The following is a 17861-nucleotide window of genomic DNA, read 5'->3' as shown; positions in this document are numbered from 1 at the left end:
GCTATTTCTATGCATTATTTCAACAGGCAGCGATCACCCTCTCTAGGTTATTTGACTAGTCAGCAATCGTCCTGTTAAAGCTATTGGAATATGTGATTGCCTGTTTATAAATGATTCCCGTAGTGATTTGACTAAGTGACCAAAGCCCTTTATGTGAGGTAGTGATTGCTCTTCCTAGGGTTATTTGAATAGGCAGCGATCACGGTTTCTATCAGTTATTTGAAAGGGATCACCTTTTCTGCTGTTTATTTGACCACACTTCGATCATCCTTTCGGTGAGTTATTTCAATAATCAGCAATCACCCTTTCTAGAGGATATTTGAATATGATACACTCAGCCTTTCTAGAGGATATTTGACTAGGTGTCAATAGCCCATTTGGTCATTTGACTTGGATGCTATCTCCCTTTCTGTGGGTTATCTGAATATGATGCTATGGCCCTTTCTGTGGGTTATTTGACTAGGCAGCGATCGCCCTTTGTATGGTTATTTGAATGGGCAGCAATGACTTGATTGATGTTTTGACTAGGCATTGTTTGGCCTTTCTATCAGCTGTTTGATTCAGTAGAGATTGCTCTTTCAGTGGGTTATTTGCCTCGGCCTTGCCAGCTCTTTCTCTGGGTTACTTGACTAGACAGCTATCGCCCTTTCTATGGGTTACCTGAAGAGGCAGAAATCACCCTGCTGTGGGTTATCTGAATAGGCAGTGATTGCCCTTTCTACTGGTTACAAAGGTGTCGACTCCCCCCACCCCCCTTCCTGGCTCAGGTTACAGGCTCAGGTACCGTCCCTCACCTAAAGTCATCCCTTGCTCTCCCATCCCCCATGCAGACAGTCCAGTAAAACTAAACGACATTCCCAGGTCAATCCACCCCGCTCCCTACTGCGTCATACAGCCATAGCCCTTTCTGTGGGTTATTTACATAGCTAGAAATCCTCCTTTCTATTGGTTATTTGACTAGGCATTGTTTACCCTTTCTATGGGAAATTTAAACAGGCATTTGTTGCCGTTCTAGGAAGACATTACCTTTCTATTGATTAGCATTGGAAGCAATGGCCCTTTGAGATTATTAGAATAGGCCGCGATCATCCTTTCTATGGTGGGTTATTTGACTAGGCAGCGCTAGGTCTTTGTGTGGATTATTTTCATAGGCGGTGATGGCTCTTTCTGTGAGTTACTGCACTAGGCAGACATTGCCTTTTTATTGGTGACCAGAATAGGAAGCAAACAGCCATTTAATCTTAGAGTAGGCTGAGCTCACCCTACTGTGAGTTATTTGACTAAGGAGCTATCGCCTTTCTGTAGCAGCGACCGCCCTGTGTCTCTTGGGGGAGTAGCAGCCCTCTCCCTTTGCATGGGTTGTCTGACCAGGCAGTACTGAAGAGCAGCCACCAGACAGTATTGGTTGGAATGCCAGGCGAGGAGCTTTGGGAGAGAGTTGAGCTTCCCGGCTGGAGGCAGGTTGTCCTGTGACCTGGCTGAAGGTGACAGGAAGGGACTCTAAATTAGCTCACTCCTGGGCTGACTTGTAATGATCCCAGTCAGAGTTTGAGAAGTCTGCAGTGGAGCTGTGGTGACTGGGTTTTCCCGCAGTGGCCCTCGAAGAGCACCTACTGTACGGACCAGAGGACAGGGCCCTTGCAATAAGGGAGCTGTGGTAAAATTTCCAAGTGCAAAGCTGGGTGATTTGGCAGCTGCCTGAGCCGCGGGTGTAGGACACCCCAGGCCGTAAGGGATCTGTTTGCCCTGTTGGTGGGTTCTTTCAAGAGGCAGCACTCAACAATTTCTTGCAAATTTTTGAATTGTGAAGTTGTTCCCTGTTTATGGGGTTTCAAACTGGGGAAAAAAATAAAATTTTGTTCACAACATATTTCTTTGACATTTTGAATTTTTGTTTTTGCCACTGAGTGCAATAAAATGTTTTTTCCGCTTTCTTCTTTCTCTTCCCTCTCCCAGCTTTTTTCACTGTAATTTTCTCAACATTTCAATAAATTACACAGTGAGAAAAGAAAAATGAAAAAAGAGAAAAGAATATGGGGGAACGGGGAGAAACTTAGGAAAAATTATCCCCAGAGTATTTGGTTTTGGAAAACAGAAATTAAACAAAAAAATCATTTCATATTGTTTCTAAGTTTTCCACTGAAAAATCAAAAACTATCCCTGAAAATAACATTTTACACCAAAGCCGTGGTTCATTTTCAACTTCATCCCATTTTTTGGTGAGAAACATTTTCAGACAAAAAAATTCCACCCAGCTCCAGTGCTTTGCTCTGCCTTACCCAGTCGAGGAGGGAATCCTGTCCCTGCTCAGGGATTCTGTAGGCTGTTTAAGACACACCATACAGAGGAGTAATAGCACTTCCCTATTGCATTCCATAGGTATGAAGCACCCCATCAAGGTTCTGTAGAGCTCTCTAGGCTTCATCTCTATACCATTTATAGGACTGTTCCCTAAGGACCAAGAAAGACAATGGGAGTTGGAGTGTTTAGGCCCCTCACAGGATCGAGCCCTTACTGATAGCAGAGAGAGGTCTAACATGATCCAATGGCTGAAGGTGAAACTAGACAAATTCAGACTGGAGATACGGTGTAAAATGTTAACACTGAGGGGAATTACCCATTGGAACAACTTACCAGGGGTCCTGGTGGATTCTCCATCCCTGGCCAGTTTTAAATCAAGACTAGCTGGTTTTCTAAAAGCTCTGCTCTAGTTCAACCAGGAATTAATTCAGGGCAGGTCTCTGGCCGGTGCTATGCAGGGGTCAGACTAGATCAGTGTTTTTCAAACTGCGGGTCGCGACCCAGAACTGGGTTGTGGCATGTCAGACACTGGGTTGCAGCAGCTCTGGTCAGCACTGCCGACCGGGCTGTTAAAAGTCCCGTCGGCAGTGCTGCCCGGCTAAGGTAGGCTGGTCCCTACCTGTTCTGACACCGCGCTGCGCCCCAGAAGCGGCCAGCAGCAGGTCTGGCTCCTAGGCGGGGGGGGCACGGGCTCTACGCGCTGCCTCTGCCGCGAGCACCTGCTCCGCATTCCCATTGGCTGTTCCTGGCCAGTAGGAGCAGGGGGGTGGTGCCTGCAGGTGAGAGCCACGCGGAGCCGCTTGCGCCCTTCCACCTAGAGCCAGACCTGCTGCTGGCCACTTCCAGGGCACAGTGCGGTCCGCGGTGCCTGGACAGGCAAGAAGCCTGCCTCTGCACCCCCGCTGCACTGCCACCCGAGGTAAGCCCACGCCCCAACCCTGCGCTCCAATCCCCTGCCCCAGCCCTGAGCCCCCAGAAACCCAGAGCCCCCTCCTACACCCCAAACCCCTCATCCCCGGCCCCATCCCAGAGCCCGCACCCTCATCCCAGAGCCCTGATCCCCTCCCACACCCCAACCCTCTGCACCAACCCAGAGCCCCCTCCTACACCCTGAACCCCTCATTCCCGGCTCCACCCCACAGCCCTCACCCCTGCACCCCAACCCTCTGCCCCAGCCCTGAGCCCCTCCCACACCCCAAACCCCTCATCCCCAACTCTGTTGGGTCGCAGGCATTAACAATTTTCTTCAACTGGGTCGCCAGTTTAAAAGTTTGAAAACCACTGGCCTAGATGATCACAGTGCTCCCTCTAGCCTTCACATCTCTGAACCTGTGGGTGAACCCCTGGCCTCATTGGAGTCAGTAGCCGGCGCCCATTTTGCAAGGAGAAGGCTCCCTGCAGCCTGGCACACAGTGGCACACACACTTTTGCCCTGAATGGTTGAGAAAATCCCGTTCCTTCGCAGGCTGCGGTCAGTGGTGGCCGGCCCAGAGTTGCACTTCGAGTTTCATATGTGTTCTCTGTGAGCAGCAGCTCTGATCTGGTGCACACTGGGCGCTGGCCAAGGCCATGTGGTCTGAGGCTCATAGACTCATGCTCCTTGGGCCGCTGGCTGAGTTTGGCTAGCCCAGTACTCTGCCAACATCCCTACTTGCAGCCCGTGGGGATAACGGACTGGAATCCCACAACCAGGGCCCGGTGGGCATGCTCCCAGTGCGGCCAGGCTGTGCACCACCCAGGCTGTTTATACCACACAGCCGACCAGTAATGCAGCCATCTATGCCTTTTGCTTCTGTTTAGATTGCTGAGGAACCAAAGTCCCGCTGTCGCCACTGCCGAGCCAATTATCAGAAAGCTCTGGTGGCCGACACGTGCAGGCCTGAGCTTGGGAGAGCTGGGTTATAGTCCAGGCTAAATCTGTGGTCTCTCAGCAGGCTGTGCTGTGCCTTAATTTCCCTGTCTGTGCCGCACGCAGGTAGGCAGAGATCAGGGCACTAATATGGCTTCACAGCCCAGCCTGCTTATCTTATCACCAGTAAGAGCCTGGCAGGCATGTCTAGGCGCCGAAGGTACCGTGCGGCGTGTGGAGACAACTAGCCCTAGGGACTGGCGGGTTGCTAAAATCCTGTGAAATGGAGCCTCCCCAGCACAGAGCTCACATAGCAGCATCTGGCCAGAGAGCTCTGCTTTCTGTCAGGGCCGTGTTGATGTGGGAACGCCTGGAATGGGCGCAGGGAAATCTGGTCTCCACATGTTGGCTTGCAGGAGGGGCGAGAGTACTCACCACCCGCAGAGACATGAGCAATAAAGCTCTGACTCACTTTGATCCCTGCACCCCCGGCCTCCTCTGGCTGGAGACGGCTCTGGTGCCAGGGGAGAAGCCCCCCCCTTCCCCCCAGGAGTGCTGTGGGGACAATCAGGCCCACAGTTTCTAACGTGGGCTCAACTCAAGTTGTCTCAGGCTGGGTACCAAAAATGGAGGTGCCTGAAATCAGCAGCCTCTCTTCAGCCTTTGAGTCTAAATCTTCCTCCTTCTCGATCTGCTCCTGCCAGCGCCTGAGGGGCTGGTCCCCGCCCCAGATACTGGGCTCCCCAGGCCCTGCCTGGCTCACTCTGGAGATGGAGCAGGCTGCCCCATTCCCTGCAGTCAGGCCTCTGGAGTTCCGGATTGACATGTGGTTTGTCCAGACTTCCCACACGATGGGGCTCCCAGCCCTTCTCTAGGAGACTGTTCCACTGCAGCACGTTCCCCCTGCTCCCCAGGGGCAATGTTCCTCTCCGCACGCTGCCCCAGCCCCAGTCCCCTTGCTGACCTCAGCAGGAGCTCCCAAAGACTGACTCCGCCAAAGCCTTTCATTTGGCTGTGGCCAGCACGGAGCCGGGTGGAAGCAGCTCTCACTGCAGGGCTTCAGGGGGTCCCTTGCTGAGCCTGCATTGGGGGACATGCTTTGAAACATGCTCTGCTTGGAGGTGAGCTGTGGGCAGTGCGGCCCTTGGCCTGGGGCAGAAGCTCCTCAGAGCATCAGAGAAATGGCGACCTCACCAGCTGGGAGGGTTCTGCTGCCACTACCAGGAATGTGGGGCTAGGGGTCTCGCTGCCTGGCACTACCCTGGCCCAGCGGCTGGCAGGAAGTGGAGTCTGCAAGGGCTTGCCACAGGAAGGAGTGGCTCTGAGACAGTCTCCTTTGGAGTTAAGCTTGGACAGCTCATGTTCCACAGAGTGCTGGCAAATGGGGCACTTCTGAAGTGGAGCAGAGCAGGGCTTGGAATGGCGTGGCTGGTGTGCTGGTCTTGCCTGGCTGCGGCAGGGGCCCGATGTCCCAGGGCCTGCAGGGCAGGTGGGATGGAGCTCACACGCACAGGCTGCTGCACTCACTCCCGTCTCTGTGTGTTTTCTCTTGCTAGGTGGCTATGGGCTGCCCTACAGCACTGGAAAGCTGCCTTATGGTGAGTGCTCTTTCATTCTCAGCCCTCCCGGGATGAGGTCAGGGCCATCTGCTCACAAGGGTTCAGTGACTTCCCCCTTCTAACCCTAAACGCGGCTTCCCAGCAGAGACGAGGGATGAGTCCATAGCCGTTCCAAACCTCAGAGGGGTCCGTGCCAACACCCATCTGGGATGACTGATGGGAGGTATTTCCTAGGAGCTGAGACCTGTGGCCAGCCAGGCTGTGAGCTGGTACCAAATCCCCGAGCAGCTGGTGTCTAGAGAGGCCTGGCGAGCTCAGAGGAAGGTTTGCACAGGACTGCAGGCGGTTCGGGGGCTGCTCAGACATCCCGTGTGAGCCTTTGGAGTGCCAGCTGCCTGCCCACACGACCTGGCCTCCCACCTTGGGAAGGTCTCAGGACGCACAGCGCCAGACACGCCAAGCAGAGAGCACCGGGGCTGCTCACTGTCATGCTGACAAGCTCCTAGCCTGGAGACGGGGGTGCTGAGCACTGCTCTCCCAGCACAAGGCAGCTTTTAACCTTCAGGCACCCGCTTCCCATCCTCTTGTGCAAAAGGGTGTCCCTGTGATTCCTGGCTGCCCGAGTGACCCCTGGGGCTGTGAGCAGTTGGGACCAGGGCAGCGCTGGTGGCCCAGCATTGGGGAGGGTGAAGATGGCTCACAGCTGCCTTTTCTCTGCCCTGCTGTGGGCCTGCAATGCCAGACCAGGGGCTCCACGAGGAGGGCAGGGCTTGTTTATCGCTGTACTTTGTTACCTGAGACCTGAGTGCAAGTCTCCTGGCCTGGAGGCCCACGCACCTTCCTGCTCCCCCCACGGAGCAGCCGCCTCCCTGGCCCGACTAGCCGGGAAGGAAGAATGCTGACAACTGTGAACATCTCCCAGTTGGAGGCTGGCCCGAACTGGAGCCATCTCCCTTGATTCCTGGCATCCCGGCAGTGCAGGGCTGTAAGCCAGATGTGCTGAGGCCCCAGCCTCGCTCCCTCCGGCGGCTCGGAGAGCTGAGCGCTGAGGACACACCTCACGCCGCAGCCAGCCTCACTCAGAGATGTTTGGATTGGCACCTCTGGAAATCTGGCTCCCCCTAGCAGGCTGCAGCAGGCCCTGCCCTCTGGGCTGCCCGCTCCTGTCACAGCTACCTGAGTTGTTGGGAGGGACTAACAGTCCTCTGCTTTTTGTGGTTGCAGGGTACGGACCAGGCGGGCTAGGTGCTGGTGCTGCGGGAAAGGCAGGATACCCCACGGGGACAGGTGCGCTGCTTGGCCTCTTCCCAGGGAGCAGCTCTCCGAGCCGAGGGGGCAGCTGCCTAGAGCCTCCCATGCTCCTTGGCACAGGAATGGGGCCTTGAGCCGGGCCCTGCCACTGGCCAGCCAGCCTTCCTCCCAGTCTGCTCAGACTGCGGCCGCTCTGTGGGGACGGGCATGGGGCTGGCTCTGGGGAAGTGGGGGGCTAACTCTAGAGGAGGGGAAGTGGCTGGGGCAGGGGAGAAGAGCTGACTCTGGGGGGAGGGTGCATGGAGCTGGCTCCAGGGGCGGGGGAGGTGCGTGGCGGTGGAATTCCTCTTGGTGTGGAGAAGAACCGCCCTGGGGCCAGGTGTCTGGACAGTGGTTGACTCTGAGCCTCTTCATGGGGGAAAGGCCAGGTTGTTGCAGGGCTGGCGCCAAGGGCGAGTTCCCCTCGCATCACAGGGCGACTGTGATGAACTGGGACTGTTCATAATGTGGTCTTTGAATGCTGAGTGGGGAGTGTTGGCTGGGAAGGCAGGGGAGTGTGGCTAGGATGGTCTGCATTGGGGGATGGGAGACTGGCCTTGAGGGAAGATACCTGAGCATGTAACATGAGAACCCAGGAAGGGGTTAGAGGCCAGGTGACACCTTTGCCCGGGAAACTGAACAAAGGCTGTGGGAGGGGTCGCTGGAGGGGGAGTTTTCAGAGCTGGCTGGTGATATGACTGGGAGGGAGACGGGGCTCTGACCCCCCGAAGGGGCTGTGGTGCCCTGGGACCCCAAGATGGACCTAACTGGGGGGGATCCTGTTGTCTGTGCCTGCAAGACCTGTCTTGGACTGTGTCGTCTAAATAAACCTTCTGCTTTACTGGCTGGCTGAGAGTCAAGGTAAATCGCAGGAAGCCGGGGGCGCAGGGCCTGGTGTCCCCCCACACTCCGTGACAGTGACCCAAGAGGGTTTCTCTAGTTCAGTATGGTGGTGGCCGGGGGTGGGGAGTGGCCGAGGGGGCCTGGGGGCAGCTGTTCTGCTGGTATGTGATGAAGTCCAGATCTCTGAACGTCTCCATGTTTGTGTCTCCAGGAGTTGGAGCTCAGGTAGCAGCAGCTAAAGCAGCAGCTAAATATGGTGAGTTGGCTGAGCCTAGATGCCATGGTGATGGGCATGGGCCAAGCTGCTAGAGAGTGGCACTGCAGGACCCGCACCACGAAAGTGGTGTGTTTGGCAGAAGCCAGGCGGGTAACAGGCTCCCTCGGGAAGGCAGGATGGAGACGGATGGATAAACCTGCCCCTTGCAGACCCCGGCTCCATCCCTGGGCAGCAGCATCAGGGACTCCTGTTCCCTTCAGCCTGCGAAGGAGCCACGGCTGCTGCAAACCCCAGCCCTGGGGTGCCATTGTGGGCTAGCGTGCACGTGAGCAGGAGGCAGGGAGCGATGGGGCCTCGAGGCAAAAGCCTGAGACCCCCACACTGACCTGCCAACCACAGCTCTGGGGTGAGCCCCTCAGACTGTCCCTGCACCGCCCAGTACAGCCTGGCAGAGCCATTGTTGTGAGCCATGGCACTGCAGACCAGGTGGGGCCCGCAGCTCAGAGCGTGGGGCAGTGGGGAAAGCCTAGGGATGTGGAGCTGGGGGTGCCCCAGGGCAGGGTTAAGGTCCCACTGGGGGACCAGTGAACCAAGATGGACACCCGGGAGAGGGATCCCCTGAAGGCCAGGCACTGGTGTCCCATTGGGGGACTCCCAGGAGCAGAGCATGGGAGCGACTTCCCCTGCCACCCGGAGGGGGTAGGCATCATGTGTGTGCTCACGCGTCCTGCACCGCTCTGGCCGGCGGGGGGCGTGTGGGCTGCTCTGTCCCAGGCCTCTCGGGCAGCAGCACGCCATTGTGGTGCTAGAATCGGCAACGATACAGGGCAACAGGGACTAATGGGCCCAGCAGAGCAGCCAGCACCTCAGTCTGGGCATGCTCCACCTGCCCTGCACTGCCAGGCTAGGCCTCGCGTCCGGCTGGGAGAGCGTGCGCCCAGTGCACCACGCGTGACATAACAACTGGTGCATGGGGTGACACAGCGAAGCCAGAGAGAACGACGTTCCCTGCGAGCCCTGCCTAGCTGGGGGCTGGGAGACCCGGCCTCACTGTGCCGACAGGGGCACCGGCAGGGATGCCTGGTGAGCGGGGCCCCTCCGGGACGCTGCGGGGAGCTTGCTGCTCCGTTCACTCCGGAGTGGGCCCTGACTTTGTAACCTGACCACTGATTCTCCCGGGGTTTGGGCCGTTCTGCACTCTCTGCACCAGAGTGCCAATGATCGTCTGGCTTCTGTGCTCTCTGCAGGTGCTGGCGTCGTGCCTGGTGCTGCTGGCATCCCCGGAGTCGGAGGTCTCGGAGGCCTGGTGCCCGGAGTTGGGGGTCTCCCTGGAGTTGCAGGTGTTCCAGGGATTGCAGGTAAATGTGCTTGGCTAGCCCAGCCGATGGGCCTATGGGGCTGCGTTCCCCATCTCAGAGCCCCGACTCTTCCCTTGTGACCCAGGAGCTGGAGGCCAGGCAGCAGCAGTAGCAGCAGTGTATGCTGAGTGGGCTCTGATTGTTCCCAGCAGACCCATTGGGACGAGCAGCTCCTAAGGGCTGACTCGGGCAGTCGCTGTCTGGGAGGGGCTGGGTCTCTCTTGTGGCAAGCCTGGCACAGAGTCTCTGTGATGAATTCGAACCATAGGGCAAACAGCTGAGCTGTGAGATAAACAGATTTATGGTGCACCTTTGACCTTTTCACCTGTCCTGAGCCCACAATCCATCTCCCCGGGACAGATCCACCTGGAGCAGTTTCAGAGGACAAAGGATGCCACAGTCCAGGGTAGGCAGGACTCAGCCCTGCCCCAGGGACAGCTCTTCTCTGTCCTGATTTAAAGCCGAGTTACCCAGCCCTGCAGGGCGAGAGAGGGAACGTTATCCCCTGCCTGCAAAGGGGGATTTCAGTGGCCTGATGGAATATTCTGCACTTGTTTCCTGCACTAGAAGGGCCTCCGATATCAGACTTTAAAGCCATGATGTTTCACAACAGTTTTCTTCCTTTCAGAAGGGCTTTATGGCTCCCTCTGAGACCTGCACAGCTGAGCTCATGGGAACCCAGGCTATGGCTACACTAGACAGCTTACACCAGTGCAGCCGTGCCACTGTAGGGCTGCTAGTGCAGATAGGAAAGCGCTCGTGTCGCCTTAATGGCTCCAGCCCCTGTGAGCGGCGGTAGCTATGTCAGCGGGAGACGCTCGCTGGGGTCACTGGGGAGGTCTGTGCATTCACACTAGTGTCGCTTCAAGCAGATCTGCACTAGCGGAGCATTGATGGGGAGGGTTCCGTTCTGCTATCTGTGTGTTTCCCCAGGAGCTCTCAGCTCCACGACAGCAGCTGCATTCTCTTGGAAGTTGGGGTGTGTGTGCAATCTTTGCTTTCGAAAGCCCTGCTCCCAGACAGTGTCATGTGTGAGTGTGAGAGCGATGGTGAATGTGCGTGCAACACAGCTCTGTTTCCCCTCCAACACCCAGCTAAGAGGCAGCCCCTGGTTTCAGTGGAGGTATACACATCAGATTCATTTCCGCAGCGACGCTGGGCGCCGGTTGTGTCTAGGTTCAGTAGGGTCCTTCACACGGAGCACCCGCAAGCCGTGGCATCAGTGCAGTGCACTAGTGTGTGCACAAAGGGCCTCTGCTCCTCACTACCCAACCAGCTCCATTGATTCTCAGTCTGTCAGCCAGAGGACTGGCAGGCACATAAGGGTGTGAATGCCCTCTAGTGGCAGCTCTGAGTACAGCACCTCTGAGGGCAGCCAGCTGTGTCCCAACACTTGCTGTCTTGCCTTTTAAACACAAAGGCTAGGCAGGTTCTCCTACAGTATCACTGGTGTCACTGCCCTGGAGTGACCCACTGTGCAAAGTGTAACCAGGACAATCAGGTCTAGGATGCACAGCGTGCTGCAGGATCAGTGCGTTCACAGCTCCAGCCTGGCGTCCTGGCTCCCAGGGCTTTAGCCCAGAGTGCACACAGGGGTGTGTCCCGTCCCAGGCTGGGATAGGCCGGCCCTGCAGAGACGGGGCGGGCTCTGCACTGGGAGCAGCGGGAAGGCTTGAGCTTGGACATCTGCTCCCAGCTTTCTCCTGCAAAGCGCACCCCGTTTAGTCAGCCCTTTTCAGTCGTGGGTGCCCAGGGTGGATTTGGATGGAGGCAAAACTTCCCTCTTGCTCCATCATCCCTTTGTGGTGGTGATGGTGCTCCAGAACCAGTTCCTGGGCGAAGGCCTGGGAGGGGGCACCCTGGAACCGGGGCTTCCATCTCACTCCAAAAAAAGCTGCCAATCGAAGCTGGGCTCCAGCTGCACTGGTGAAGCAGGATGTTCCTGGAGCGAGAGGCCAGTCTGCTCTTCATGCCTGCCCAGGACAGAGCAGGGCGCATGGGCTCCGTTTTCCTGGACTTCCCTCCTCTCCCCTCGGAGGATTGGTTCTCCTCCCTGTGCTCCTATCTCGTGCTGTGTCTCACTCCTGTTGCTCTCTGCAGGTGCTGGAGCCCTGCCAGGGTCTGGTGGTGCTCCAGGCCTGGTGTCAGTGGAATTCCTGGTTTGGTGTCTGGAATCAGGGACATCCCAGGACCTGCAGGGGTGGCAAGTGAATGTGCTTACCGGGCTCTGCCAACCGATGTGCCTGCTGTGTTCTTTGTCTGTGTATTGTCAGGTTTCTGAGATTTCCTCTCCTTCCTTTATCCCAGGAGCTGGAAGCCCAGCGGCGGCAGCAGCGGCAGCAGCAGCAAAAGCAGCTAAGTACGGTAAGATGGCCGTCTACTCCTTCAGTGCATGTGTCATGGACTCACAGATCGTGCCCACTCTTGGCCCCGTGCGGTCCATGAGGGGTGCCCCTGTTAGTGAGACAGCCCTTCGCGGGGGTCCACTCTCTCTCGGGGTCAGGCCCCTCCACCTCCTGGAGCCACATCTCTCAGAGCCTTAGCACACCTGTTTCTCGTCGTGGGCCCCCTCAGGGAGTCCACTCGCTCTGGACCCCCCGGGCCTCCACCCCCGAAGGGGTTGATGCAACCCTGTTCTCTAGACCGGAGCGACTCTCAGCCAGCATAAAACAGGAGGGTTTATTGAGGGTTGAACACAGCACAGGAAACTCTCAGGGCCTCAGGCCTGGCCTCCTTCAGCCCAGCACACCCCAGTCTCTCTGCATCCAGGTGGGCTCTGCCTGCTCCCCCTCTCCAGCCCAGAGCACCCCCCCTTCCCAGCTGGGCATCTGAGATCACTGGCCCCAAGCTCCGCCTCTGTCCATTGTCTTCTCTCCAGGTAAACAGGGTCGTAAACCGGGGCCTCCTCTCCCCTCTTCTGTCCTCTGGCTGGAACCGGCTGGTTAGGTCACTGGGTCCTCACTCTGCAGCCCATTGTCCGCCCACTGCCAGAACTGGCTGCGTCTCTGGGTCACCAGGTCGCCAGGTCACCGGTCACTGGGGTATCCATCCTCCAGGCCATCGGCTGGGGCCCCAAGTTCTCTCTCCAGTACTCTGCAGAAACAAACTCCCTCTCCCCTCACCTCGTTAAACCAGTAATACCCAGGGAAACTTAGTCCCACCCCCTCCGCATGCAAACCATTGAAACGCCGCAGAAAACAAGAAAAAAATCCACGTCGTCACAACATGCGGCACCGTGAAGAGTCCAGTCTTCCCTTTGTTATGGGCACATAGTTGCCCTTGTCACCCAGACTTGTATTCTCATCCCAAACAATGCCAGGCTTGTTTGACAGAATCTCTTCTCTGTAAGACCATGCTAAATGGTAGGCTGCCATTCTTAATACTGTCCTAACTGCATTCCATATCAGCCTTCTATGACTTTGTAGAAGATGTTTCATCCCCCTGGAGAATGAATTCCTATCCCGTCGGACTGTCCCTCTAGTATGGGGCTGAGAGGAACGGGCAGGATGGCGCAGGATGTTTACAATGCCCCTTCCTTTGGTGTGTCTGACATGACGGGAGCGCACAGCAGCGGAATTGCACTGGCCCGGCTGCACTGGGCACTTAGAGTTTGCATTGACTGGGACTGGGTTTCTCTCCTCTAACTCTGCAGGAGCGGGTGGTGTTGGAGGCCTGGTGCCCGGTGTCGGCGGTGTCCCTGGCGTGGTGCCCGGTGTTGGCGGTGTCCCTGGCGTGGTGCCCGGTGTCGGCGGTGTCCCAGGAGTTGGAGGTGAAGTTGCGTGATTGGCCCTGTCGATGGTCCTGTGGGGTTGTGTTCTCCCCGTCTCACAGCCCTGACTCTCTCTCTACTGTGTCCCAAACAGCTATAAGCCCGGCAGCAGCGGCAGCAGCGAAAGCAGCAGCGAAAGCAGCAGCATATGGTGAGTCAGCTCCTCCTCTCTTACTGCTCTGCAACTATGCCCTTTTCCCCAGGGCTCCCCAGTTGCAGGGCAGAGTCCTTTTCGCTGGCATCTGTAGCCTCTGGCGTCACTGGGTCATCAGCATGGAGCGCAGACAGAGACCGGTCCATGCTGCGCAGCAGGAGACGAGGGTCCCATGGCACAGGGGATCACCTGGTGGGGAGTGCTCAGCCTGCATTCCCCTGACATGCCTCTAATGCCAACAGGCGCAGCCGAGGCCTTTGCAGACCTATCCCCGCTGCAACAGAATGTTAAACTATATTTTACTGTCCGGCCACTAGGTGGAGCCCTGTGTCACTTATCTTATCTGGGCAGGTCATAGCTAAAGTCAGACAGAGCACTGAAAGGTCTTGTAATGAACGCATCTCCAGTGTATCTCTCTGGGAAGGAAGCGCTGTAGCCAATCCATATCTGGTAGTAGCAGCCCTGCAATTTTCCATCTACAACATGGTGTTGAAAGCGCCAGAGGAGAACAGAAACAGAAGGAAAACAGCAGCAAAGGTTGCAAACAGAAGCAACAAAAGCAACAAAGGTTGTGGGATCTCATCAACATGCCACTCTTCTCTGCCCTTCAGAATGGACAGACTGGAAGCCACATTTTTCAAGATTTTGCATTGCTACAAGACTCCATAAGGAAACTGGGGGATATTCCAGTATCAATGTTAATTGATGCTGTGGGAAGCAGACAGAACATATCTTTAAATCTTTTACCTTTACTGCAGACAGTCACAAAGATGATTAGGAAAGGGTTCTGGCTATGTCTGATGCAGACTGTATATCTCAGAAAAATGTAGTTTACGAAAGCGCATGTTTCCACCAGAGAATTCAAGAGCCAGGAGAAAATGTTGAATGTTTTATAATAGCTCTGCATGTATTGGCTGACAACTGATTCTGGGAATGCAGAACATGAAAATATCAGAGACAGGCTGGTTATTGAGTCAACAGACAACTCCAGCTACAGGAACGGCAATTAAAGACAGATTTAAACCTACTCACAGCTACACAGAGACCAAAGCAGGCTGAGCTTGTCAAAAAGTAGCACAAAAGGCAGGAGCAACTTGAAACATCTGCAAGTAACCTAGAAGCTGTAAACAGACACAGCATGAGTTGAAAAAGACACTACCACAAAAACCCTGAGGCTATGAGGGAGTCCCAGGCAAACTACAAAGCCTTTCAGACAGAATGTACAAGACATGGAAAAATTCATAGCCCTGCAGATGTATATTTAGTCAAATGTGCAAGGTATAGTAAATGCACCTGTAAGTAATATGGACATTTTGTAGCTGTTTGCCATACCAAGGCAGTCAGGGAGTTGACTAATATTACAGACGATCAAGTGCCATTGTTAAAATAATCTATCACTCGTGATGACAGCCTGGAGATTGAAACGGAATATTCATGGGAAGACTATTCACTTTAATATTAACTCAGGAGCAGATGTGACCATCATCTCAGAAGGGACTTACAATCCCCTTCTGCCCCTCCCAGAGCTGAAATCAGCTGACACAGCTCTGACTAGCCCTGGGGGTATTCTGAACTGCCTGGGCCTCTTCACCATAGTAACACAAAGACAAAAGCTGGGCATTCAGAGTGCGTGTGATCAAAGACCAACAACCTTCTCAGCCACAGCGTGGCAGCCATGACGGGCCTAGTGAGAAAGGTGGAAGAACTCAGAGGATTTGATGATATTGGACTTTAGAAAAGAGATTCAGTACAAATAAACTTGAGACAATGGTAGATCATGCAGTGTACAGACATTCCTACCAGAGAGACCTTGGAAAAGATGAGCTGCAGATTTATGCAAATTCAAAGGACATCATTACCTGGTCATTGTGGACTATTTTTCCAGGTATATAGAAATAATGTAATTGAAAGACACAACATGTGTTATGGAGAAACAGAAATGCACTTTTGCTCACTTTGGTATTCCAGAACAACTAGTATTGGACAATGGACCACAATTCACTGCAGCAGAATTTAAGTCATTCTGAACAAAATATGATTTTGTTCATATTACTAGTAGCCCACATTACCCACAAACGAATGGAGAGGCTGAGAGAGCTGTACAGACACACAAGAAAATCCTAAGGCAGGAAGATCCATTCCTTGGTCTTCTGAGCTACAGATCGACACCAATAGTGACTACTGGATATAGTCCAGCACAACTCCTGGTGGGAAGACAACTCAGAACTACTGTTCTAACTTTGGAAAAGAATCAATCTCCAAAGTGGCCAGACATGAAGACAGTAGCCAAATTAGATACAAAGGCAAAAAGAGCTTACGGAAAACTTTTACAACAGAAATCACCCGGGGACCTGCTGGGTCTAGAACCTGGAGACCATGTTTGTGTCAAACAGGATGGAGAAAAAGGATGGACAACTCCAGCTGTTATAAAAAAAAGATAATTCAGCATCCAGATCATATGTGATTGAGACCATCACTGGAGAGTTCAACATCTAGAAGCGATCAACATCTACATTTTGTTCCTCAGAAAGAACAATCAATGAGCAAATTCTACAGATGGCAGATGCAGAATAAGAAGAAGACTCAAAGATTCCAAACTGACCAGAGACAGGTGTTGCTGCCAATGGACAGCTAGATGATCTAGTTGTTATGTATTCAGGTCATGTAATTAGAAAAACAGTATGATTCAGATTCACTGACCAATCTGTATCTGTACTGGTAGGAATGTAGAATTTAAAGGGGGAGTGTAATGGAATGCTAAATTGTCCTATACTGATCAGCCACGAGTTAGTGCTAGGTGTAACATCCTTATCTGAGCAGGTCATAGCTAGAGCCAGACAGTGCATTAAAGGATCTCATGGAAGAAACATCTCTGATGTGTCTCTCCAAGAAGGAAGCTCTGTGGGCAGGTCCATATCTGGTACAACAGTCTGACCTGCTAGTAGCAGCCTTGTACTCTACCATGTCCATGGAGTACATGACACTTGCCTCTGCCAGAGTGGGGCACATTGAGCATTGGGGCTGGGCACTTCCCAGCATTTACTGGGGCCCTACTTCTTATGCGTCACATGGGTGAATGGTGAATGGACGGCATGGAAAGGATAGTGGGTGGGTCTGTTTTGGGATGGCTGGATGGCCCCTATCGGTGCCAGACTCCCAGAGCAGGCAGTAAGATGCCTGCCTGGTCATGGGCTGAGAGGATAATGGGGGAGCGGATGGCAAACCAGGATCTCCATTCATATCTCTCTAAATCTAATGGCAGGGCGACCTTTACAACCTCATCATGGGCCCCCGAGTACAGGGGGATACAGTCCTGCTTCATGCCCTGGCCTCACTACTGCACCTCTCAACAGGGGCTGGACGCGTACCAGGTGTGGCACCCGGAGTTGGAGGCTTGGTGCCTGGCATTGGTGGGGGTCTGGTGCCCGGCGTTGGTGGGGGTCTGGTGCCTGGTGTTGGTGGAGCCCTGGTGCCCGGCGTTGGAGGTAACTTTTGCTTAAACTGGGAGATACGACTTGCCACTTGATCTGGGCTCCTCACTGCTGCAGTGATCTGTAATGGCCACTGCAGGGGAAAGCAAAGAGTCCCACGATGCCCTGCTGCAATCTGGAGCATCCCCGGGTGCATCCCCCTTGTCCCTGCTGTGGGAGAGCATGCTGCAGGAACAGTGTTTTTCTGTGATGGGATATGCCCAGGGGTCTGTTGGAGTCCATCCCTGGGGAATGCATCTCCACCCGAGTCTCATTCTCCAGACATTTCTGTCCCCAGGAGTCGTCAGTCCAGCAGCAGCAGCCAAAGCAGCGGCTAAAGCAGCCAAGTACGGTGAGTTGACTCTTCCTCCTCAGGCTATCCACAGTGCCCTGCGACTGCTGGCTCCCTGCGAGTCCCAGCAGGAGGGGGTCATGGCCAGAGCTGGGGCTTCGGGTTCCAGAATGTAGCACCCTCCCACTCAGAGCAGACTGGTCCCTCCGGAGAAGGAGTAAGGCCACCGCATGAGCCACATGTGAACAGACACGAAGTAATGGTACATGCTGAGTGCAATTACCTTGCCAACCCAGCTGGGGCAGAGATTCCTTTGTGGGGGGGTGGTATGTATTGACCACAATGTATATGTAACCCACACCCCTCCGAGACCACGTAGAGAGAGATTAATGAGTCTCCTCTGCAGCTTTCGCTAAGGGCCACGTGGTTTTGAGCTCATGCAGTAGAGGCTCATGCACTAAGCTCCGGAGGCCCCAGATTTGATTCCGCTCGCTGGCAGACGGGGTCTATCAGTCCCCAGACAGACACATCCACATCTATCAGCGTTATAGATGAGACATGGGCAACCCAGCCCCTCAGGTGACTACTAGCCCAAGACCCATTGTGTAGTCAGCTGGGAAACTCCCCTTCCCTGCACTAAGGGGTTGGTGGAGTCTGGAAAGTCCCTTAGGAAATAATGTAGCTAATTCCATCCACCCATCCCCAAACACACATCCACCATCCATACACCCGTCCCTAAACAAAACCCCCACTATCCAT

At 54.7% G+C, this 17861-nt stretch overlaps 1 protein-coding gene across 2 annotated transcripts in view; it reads left to right on the top strand.

The window, feature by feature from the left end:
• ELN (elastin) overlaps positions 1-17861 on the top strand; it is a gene marked incomplete at its 5' end in the record, with an annotated part of 47104 nt that overhangs the window by 22302 nt on the left and 6941 nt on the right. For both annotated transcript variants that reach the window (XM_034752677.1, XM_034752675.1), the window contains 9 exon segments: positions 5707-5748; positions 6934-6996; positions 8054-8098; positions 9307-9417; positions 11725-11781; positions 13070-13186; positions 13281-13337; positions 16694-16825; positions 17109-17162. In XM_034752677.1, the coding sequence (XP_034608568.1) occupies positions 5707-5748; positions 6934-6996; positions 8054-8098; positions 9307-9417; positions 11725-11781; positions 13070-13186; positions 13281-13337; positions 16694-16825; positions 17109-17162 (678 nt within the window).

The sequence above is a fragment of the Trachemys scripta genome, chromosome 18 (assembly GCF_013100865.1).
Source record: "Trachemys scripta elegans isolate TJP31775 chromosome 18, CAS_Tse_1.0, whole genome shotgun sequence".
NCBI lineage: Eukaryota > Metazoa > Chordata > Testudines > Emydidae > Trachemys > Trachemys scripta.
The sequence above is the reverse complement of the archived record's forward strand: the minus strand, read 5'-3'. Positions and strand labels throughout refer to the sequence as shown.